The sequence below is a fragment of the Perognathus longimembris genome, chromosome 5 (assembly GCF_023159225.1).
Source record: "Perognathus longimembris pacificus isolate PPM17 chromosome 5, ASM2315922v1, whole genome shotgun sequence".
NCBI lineage: Eukaryota > Metazoa > Chordata > Mammalia > Rodentia > Heteromyidae > Perognathus > Perognathus longimembris.
The window spans coordinates 5,291,103-5,299,670 of NC_063165.1; the positions used below are offsets into that span (position 1 = coordinate 5,291,103).

At 57.1% G+C, this 8,568-nt stretch overlaps 1 protein-coding gene across 1 annotated transcript; it reads left to right on the forward strand.

Annotated features, from left to right (window-relative positions):
* Nucleotides 1-274: 274 nt before the first annotated feature.
* On the forward strand, nt 275-997 carry Cldn14 (claudin 14). The gene has a single exon (XM_048345887.1). It carries the CDS (start codon nt 275-277, stop codon nt 995-997), a length of 723 nt encoding a protein of 240 aa, XP_048201844.1.
* Nucleotides 998-8,568: the final 7,571 nt, after the last annotated feature.

The window sequence follows — 8,568 nt, forward strand, 5'->3', positions numbered from 1 at the left end:
AGCCTTCCCTGAAGGCCGCTTAGATCTCCCGTCCCCCTGCCCACCCTCCACCCCCCTCCACTCCCCCCCCACCCCACCCCGCAGGTCAAGGCTCAGGACTACGTTAATGCTCACACCGGCCAGGGCTTCGAGGTAATGGTTAACCGACGCTTCCCCCCCTCTCTCTCCCTCCCCTCCCGGCTTCATTAGGACCTCGGCGGCGGCGGCGGCGGCCGGAGGAGCGCCGTGATTCCGGGGGGTCACCAGGCCCCCCCCCGCCCCCCCCCCGCCCGGCATGGCCGGCACGGCGGTGCAGCTGCTGGGCTTCGCGCTCAGCTTCCTGGGGCTGGTGGGGACGCTCGTCACCACGCTGCTGCCCCACTGGCGGCGGACGGCGCACGTGGGCACCAACATCCTGACGGCCGTGTCGTACCTGAAGGGGCTGTGGATGGAGTGCGTGTGGTACAGCACCGGCATCTACCAGTGCCAGCTCTACCGCTCGCTGCTGGCGCTGCCCCGGGACCTGCAGGCGGCGCGCGCGCTCATGGTGGTCTCGTGCCTGCTGTCGGGCGCGGCGTGCGCCTGCGCCGTGGTGGGCCTGCGGTGCACGCGCTGCGCCGGGGCCGCGCCCGCCGCCAAGGCCGCGTCGGCCGCGCTCGGGGGCGGCCTGTTCCTGCTGGCCGGCCTGCTGTGCCTGGTGGCCGTGGCCTGGACCACCCACGACGTGGTGCAGAGCTTCTACAGCCCGCTGCTGCCCGGCGGCATGAAGTTCGAGATCGGCCAGGCCCTCTACCTGGGCTTCATCTCCTCCTCCCTCTCGCTCGTCGGCGGCGGCCTGCTCTGCCTCGCCTGCGGGGAGGAAGAGGCCCCCTACCGCCCCTACCGCCCGGGCCCCCCCCGGGGGCCGCCGCCCGCCGCCGCCCCCGCCTACCGCCCGCCCGCCGCCTACAAGGACAACCGGGCCCCCTCCGTGGCCTCCGCCGCCCACAGCGGGTACAGGCTGAACAACTACGTGTGAGTGCCGGGCGGCCCTCGGGGAGGGGGGGAGGGGGGGCCGGGGGATCCCCGCCCCCCGCACCCCCACGTCTCACCGGGACAGAGGCTGCCACACCAAGTTTACTTCCGGGCTGCTCCTGAGCCCAAAGAAATCATAAGCCTGGGGGGGGGGGGGACAATGCCCGGGGAAGGAGGGGAGAGGAGGGGGGGGGCAGAGCGGGGTTCACCAGAGTCGTGCTGTGTCTGCGTTTATCCTGCGTGCCGAGGGGGGCCGGTGCGATGGGCACAGGGTGCAGGCCTACGCCCCGGGCAGACGGCGGCTCGGGAAGGAGGGGCGGGGGTTTCTGTTCCCCCCGGTGGTCCCGGGCAGCTCGGCCCGCGCCGGTGAGGACGCCACGGGGACGCACACGGACACACGTGGACACCTAGACACGCATGTGCACATGGACACACACGCACACGCACACACAGGCCCGCAGAGCCTGGGCCCTCGCCCGCCCTCGGGCTCGCATCCTTGCTCGCTGGGCGGGGAAGGACCCTGCCTCGCGTGGAAGGGCTGAGCTACGCCATCCGCCAGCCCGGGGGCGGCAGGGGTGCGCGGACCGACCACGCCTCCCCCCCTCCGGGCGGGCAGGGCCCGAGGACCCCACAGCCCGGGGCCAGGGCCCCCCCCACCCCCCCAGCAGCAGAGCGGGTCTCCAGAAGTTTCCTTACGCTTCCCTGGCGGAGACTCCCGCAGGGACGTGTGTGAGCTTCCCATTCACACCCAACGATAACCATCACAACAAGATAACCACTTGTTAGCAAGAGTGCAAAGCCAAGGGCCGTGGGAAACACACACACACACACACACACACACACACACACACACACACAGATGTCCCATTTTGGCTTTCCTGTGACGGCGGAGAAGCCCAAAGGGCTGAGAACCGCCATCGCATTTTGCCCAGGCATTGACACCAGAAAAGTCGTCATTTATTTATGATAAAAGAAAAAAACAACGTGCATCATTTTGGCAGCACTTATTTTATTTTTTTTTTAGCACTTATTTTCTAACTCAGGGCCTCACGCTTACTGGGCAGCCAGCTGCCACTTGAGCCGCATACCCGGCTCAAAATTCAAAAAAACAAAAAAAAAGAATTAATCTAGCCTTTAAAATATTTTTTTAAAAGCAGATAAATCTGAATAATTTTTTTTTAAAAAAGAAGAATAAAGTTTTCTACACAGACTGATGCTCTGTGGGTGGATGTTGAAGTCACAGTCCGGATGGTGTTAATGGTGTTTTCTAGTTAATAGGCCAAGGAAAGAAAAAATAAATAAACTGCTTTTTAAATTCCTCCTCTGCATCTGGTCACTACTAAAAGAAAATCTCTCTCGCACTCAGAGCAAAAGCCAGCGAGGACCACTGTTGATTGAACATGTATTTGGTGCTGATGCAATTTCATGAGATCAATGACAGGCCCTTGCGGGTGTCATTCTGTGCCCCGTTTAACAAAAGGGATGGAAGCACAGCGTTGGGGTTCTCTCGTCCAGGGTCACAGACAGCGCCAGTCGACCCGGGATTGGACTTGAGACCAGTGAGCAAGGGGTGCGAATGGAAACGCCCGCCCAGGCGTGCCTCTGGTCTCATCATTGGAGTCGGTCTCCGGGGTGTGTGTGTGTGTGTGTGTGTGTGTGTGTGTGTGTGTGTGTGTGTGTGTGGTGTGTGCGCATGCACCAGTACTAGAGCTTGGACTCAAAAAGCCGAGGTGCTGTCCCTTGGTGTTTTCTTCAGCTCAAAGCCAGTGCTCTACCGCTCGAGCCACAGCTTCACCTCCAGCTTTTCGGTGTCCAGTTGGAAAGAACAGTCTCATGGACTTTTCTTCCCAGGCTAGCTTTGAACCGCCATCCTCCCATCTCAGCCTCCTGGAATCCCCCAGAGGCTCCTCCTGCCACGCCGGCCACTAGCCCCGCGTGGAAATCCCCAAACCGTAGAGTTGACGGTCATGACTTCATGATGAATAAGCCAGAGCCGACATGAACACTAAAAGCAGATACCACAGTCACGTTCCACAGCCTGGAAGGAGGGAGGAAGGAAGGGGGGGGGGAGGAGGAGGGAAGAGGAAGGGAAGAGGAAGGAGGGACGAGGAAGGAAGGAAGGAGAGGTCTGGGAAGGGTCTTGCTGAGCCTAGAAGGCAAGTCAAGCCAGAACACCGGCCGGCCCAGCACGCATCCCTCTGCCAGAGCAAAGACAGTCCAGCTGGCTGCGCAGGAGGAAGCAGAGACGCGGGTGTCTGTGTGTGCCCGTGTGCACGTATGTGTGCAAGTGTGTGTGTGTGTGTGTGCATGGGGGGGCGGGGCAAAGCAAAAAACAGAAATCCAGGGAGAGCCATCCGCAGCCCAGGTCCCGTGGACTTCAATCCATGTCTTGAATGAACAACAAAACCCAAAGCCACCGGGCACAAGTGCACGCCAAGCCAATGACGGGGCGACTCTGCACAGGGAACCGGGGGCGGGGGGGAGGCCCCCATGACGGGGTCTGCAGGTGCTCGGTAGGGGTCCCGGGCCAGCGTTCATGGCTTAGCTTAGCGAGCAGCCCACTTCCTTCGGGGGGCGGGGGGGGGGCAGGCGGTCACCTGGTCCCCCGCCTCTTCCGTCCCCTCTTGCTCAGCCCCAGTGTCACCGTGTCACCTGAGGCCGGCGAGCCGGCACGCACCCATACTTTAATTCCTTTATTTAAAAGCCCCCCTCCGCCCCCCCCCCCAGAGCTGCAGTCAATGATTGATGAGCGCAGGCCTCCCCCGCGGTGGGGCGGGCAGGGCCGGGACGGGGGGGGGGGGGGGGGGGGGGAGGAGGGGTCTGGGGAGGCCTGGGAGGTGGGTTTTTTTTAAGCATTTGCATCGCCTCCCACCGTGCGTGACGCGCAGCCAGCAGCCGGAGGCGATTCGGTCTGGTGGCTCCCACAGGTGTGTGGAGGGGCAGGGGCCGCCCCAGGTGGGGAGGGGTCCCCGTGACCTCGCGGGCCTGGAGTAGGAGGCCGGGGGTGGGGGTGGGGACACGTAAGTTCACAAAGCTCTGGGAGCAGCCTCTGGCACTCACGCGCGTGCACACGCGCACACGCACACGCACACACACTCACACACGCCATGAGCACGGTCTCCACGTCGTGCTGGCTGCCTCTCTTTCGATTCCCACGCCTTCGGTGCTGCCGCTGCTCAAGCACCGGTTTCTGGCTCGACCACGGCCTCATGCTTGGCGAAAGATGGGGTGCCTGGGTCCCCTGAGACGGATGCCTCCCCTGATACACTTGCCGAATGATCGATTTCGATTTTAAAAGCCCATGTATTGGGCTAGATGCTTGGCTCAGTGGTCTGAGAGAGTCTGCCTAGTGTGAGGCCCTGAGTTCAAATCCTACCACTGCTAAAAGAAAGAGACAGAGAATCCAGCCATGCACCGGTAATGCTAGCTCCTCAGGAGGCTGAGATCAAAGCCAGCCTGGGCAGGAAAAGTCCAACGAACTACTCAGAAAAAGCCGGGAGTGGCGCTGTGGCTCAAGTGGAGAGCGCCAGAGTAGCCTTGAGCACAAGGGTCTCAGGGGCCGCACCAAGTCCAGAGTTCAAGCCCCAGGGCTGGAGAGAAAGAAAGAAGGAAGACAGGGAGGGAGGGAGGGAGGGAGGGAGGGAGGGAGGGAGGGAGGGAAAGGCAGTCCATGTGCTAGAGTGCTGTTGGCCCACAGCGTGGGGTGGGCACCGTGGGCCACGCCGCAGCGGGACCCAGGGGCGGCCCTGACGGCGTGGAACGCGTGGGCAGCACACGAGGCGACGGGTACCGCCCACCACCCCAAGGCCCCCCCCCCCCGTGCTCCCGAGCGGGGGGCCCCGGCTCGCCTGGGCGTGGGTCTCAGGTGGCAGAGACAGCCACCGGGTGGGGGTGGGGCAAGCAGGGTCTCGGGGGAGGCCCCGGTGACACGGGGCTCTCGGTCGTGGTCGAGGCTCGGCGGAGTCCCAGCCGCTCGGGAAGCTGGCACCTGAGCCGCTCGCCTGGGCAGGAAAGTCCGTGCGGCCCACCGTTCCCATCGGCCAGCAAAACCACGGGAGGGGCTCCAGGGATGGAGCCCCAGCCTTGAGCAAGAACTGTCACGTGAGAGGCCTCAAGTTCAAGGCCTAGCTGGGGCATGCGTGCATGTGCACACGCGCGCGCACACACACACACACACACAGTGTATGTTTAAGGGGCTGGGAATGTGACCTAGTGGTACAGCGCTCGCCTGTGTACATGAAGCCCTGGGTTCGATTCCCCAGCACCACATATACAGAAAACAGCCAGAAGTGGTGCTGTGGCTCAAGTGGCAGGGTGCTAGCCTTGAGCGAGAAGAAGCCAGGGACAGTGCTCAGGCCCTGAGTCCAAGGCCCAGGACTGGCCAAAAAAAAGAAAAGAAATGAGAGAAACACATTAACTTACTTCAGTTCATTTAATTAGGTTCCTGTTAAGTAAGAAAAAACAAACAAACAGATGGTGGGCGCCTGTGGCTCACACCTACAATCTTAGCTACTCAAGAGGCTACGGTCTGGGGATTGTGGTTCAAAGCCAGCCAAGGCAGGAAAGCTCATAAGACTCTTATCTCCAATTAAGCAGCAAAAAGCCAGAAGTGGAGCTGTGGCTCAAGTGGTAGAGCACTAGCCCTGAGCAAAAAAGCTCAGTGACAGTGCACAAGCCCTGAGTTCAAGCCCCAGGACTGGCACAAAATAAATAAGTAAATAATTAATAGGTGGTCTAAATGTTAGAGTGAACAAGGGCTGAGGCTTTCTGGAATTACCCTTGTACTCATCTTTGGGATTTTCATACAAAACCCTTTGTACAAACTAATGAATCCTAAATTTAAAAAAAATCGATCATATACATGTATATCTAATTATAAGAGAGAAAATGCAGTACACTGTCTCTTTAAGCATGATGGAAGACATACAATTTTACATTAGATCACAAAGGAAACCTCCAACCTTAATAAATTCTAAGAAGTGAAATATAAGCCACATTCTCCACTTGTAATAAAACTAAAATCAATAATGTTGAAGGGAAAAATTAATATTCAACCTATTGAAAATGTTAAAAGGAAAAAAACCACCTTGCTTTTTCCTTATTTTAAAGAGGAAATCAAACTGCCTATCTCGGAAATTACAGTAATGAGGATATTAAATATCAGAACCCCCTGGGATAGGGTCAAAGCTGAAGGCAAAATAATAATCATATTCTTAAATACTTCGTGGATTGCAAAAACAAATGGAGCTTTCTGGGGGGGAAACGCAGAAAAATTAAAACAAAATGTAAAGAAAACAGAAGGGGGGGAAAGCAGAGAAATTTATAATGAGTTGAAGATTTCTTTCTTTTTGAAGAACAAAGGGCAGAGACCACAAAGCGGCTTGGTCATAAATTTATAAGACAGGAATGGGGGGGCGGGGGGATCACTGCGTAAAATCAGGACGGAATTAGGGAAATCACGGTTAGGCAATCCCTGAAAGGCCAAGCTAGCCAGTGGGCTGGTAAGAAACTACATCCTCGCTGGAACCAGTTCCGTGAACATCAGACGGCCAACTCAGCCGCTGTAGTAAAAATGAAATGGGTACAGGGACGGTGACGCTTGACTATAATCCCAGCCACGAGGGTTCGAAGCGCGCGAGGACTTGGAGAAGGCGGAAAGCCTCCCCGCTCTGTCTCACGCTGGTGGGTTCTCTACTGTCCCCTGACTCTCAATCCGTGTCCTGCTGGGCTGGCCGTCCTCCCCGGAGGAAGACGAGGTCCAGGCCTTGCCTCGAGGGGCCCCAGCAGGGCGGGCGGCCTGGGCGGCCGGGCAGCCAGCGCCCCCCGGGGGTCACAGGGCTCCTCTGGACCCGAGCCGCAGACTGTACTTGTCACGACTCCCTGTATGCCAATCCCTTCGCTTCGTGGACCCAGGGCCGGCTTCCTTTTTACTGGGTGGACCGCGACTAATAAAATCACAGATCGCAAAGCCGCTCTGATCACTCTGTCTCTCTCGTGGACGCTTACACACTCCACGCAGACCCATCTCGGTCATAAACTCCCGTGCAAACGTAAACATTCCGTACAGCATGAGGCAGCAGAGCCTACGTAGATAAGCAGAACCGGTAAATAACAATAAATAAATAAATAGATCCAATTCTTTTTAAAGGTGAGTTTATTCAAAATCCTCTCACAGAGAGCTCAACAGGCCGAAGGAGAACTAAAGAGACGTATGCAGAGACGGGCCATCGCTGTCTTTTCTAACTGGAAGAAGAACTCGAGGGGAGAACTCCAAGGGAAGAGGGAGGTCTGTTCTTGCTTAAATTTGCATCAAATATCTCCAGAAAGATACGCCAGGATCCAGTCGCTCAGCGACCTGCGAGTGACGAGGAAAGCAAGTCTGGGGAAGACTTTTTGCGAGCCTCAAGTGAAGGCTTGAACTCAGGGCCTGAATGCTGTGCCTTAGGGGTTGTTTTGTTTTCTTTTTGCTCAAGCCATAGCTCCACTTTGGGCTTTTGGGTGTTTCACTGGCGATAAGAGTCTCACAGACTTTCCTGCCCAGGCTGGCTTTGAACCATGATTCTCAAAGCACAGCCTCCTGAGTGGCTGGGATTACAGGCGTGAACCGCCAGTGCCCGGCTGCAATCTTTCATGGTGTGCTTTTGAACATGGAAATGCATCTGAGCACGTCCAGTGAGAGGAACGGCATTTAGCAGCCCGGGTCTCACAGAATGCTCAGAAGCAAAGCCCAGGACAGCACAGAAGGCGACAGTTAGGCCCAGATTTCCAGTCCCCAAAGACCCCCAAGGAGCCGATTCCAATGCAAACGCACGAGAGTCTTTACTGCAAGCTCGAACCTGGACTCCCAACCGTCACCGACGCAGCGGATCTGGACTGAGAGCCCCGACCCTCAGATAGGCAGGGTTTATATTGTGATCACAACAGGGGCAGGGTATTTCCAACTTGGCAGACACTTGATTGGATGGCATTTAGCAAGCAAGTCTTGTCCTATTTCTATTGGCTGTCTACCCTTTCAGTTATCTATTTTGGCTTTGATATCGAGAACTGGCCTTGATATCAGGAACTGACAGCAGGGGGTCACGTAGCACTGACGCAGGGGGTTAGTGCAGGGGGTAGAGCAAGTCACAAATGGGTTAAACAAGACATTTACAGGAGCAGAATATTGCGGTCAGGCTGACCTAGTACCAACTTTAACAATTGCGACCGTGTTTCCCCATTACCACTAAGCAAGCTTGAGCGGGCTAAAACAATCCAGTACTCAATCATAAGTAAACCAACCCAAGAGTTACCATGGCATTTCTACTACTGTTATGGTTATTTCCATAGTCTATGACTAGGATCATTTCTTACTGTCCGTTACCATGGTTGTTACCCAGGTACAGAGGGGAACAAGTGCTCCCTATATTTTTTAATGTCAAACTACAAAAATACTAGTCTCACAGGTGGGGGTGCAGCCCTCCTGTAGCGGGGAGTCCTCCCGGGGTGTAGACGCTGTTATAGCTTTAATCACTGGGGTTCTCAGGTCCTCTCGGCCCCGCGCTGGCTGCTGTTCTCCTTCACGCCAGGGCCCGTCAG

Excerpts from the sequence above, each read along its gene's own strand:
- Cldn14 (XM_048345887.1), top strand. The coding sequence starts at position 275 with ATGGCCGGCACGGCGGTGCAGCTGCTGGGCTTCGCGCTCAGCTTCCTG.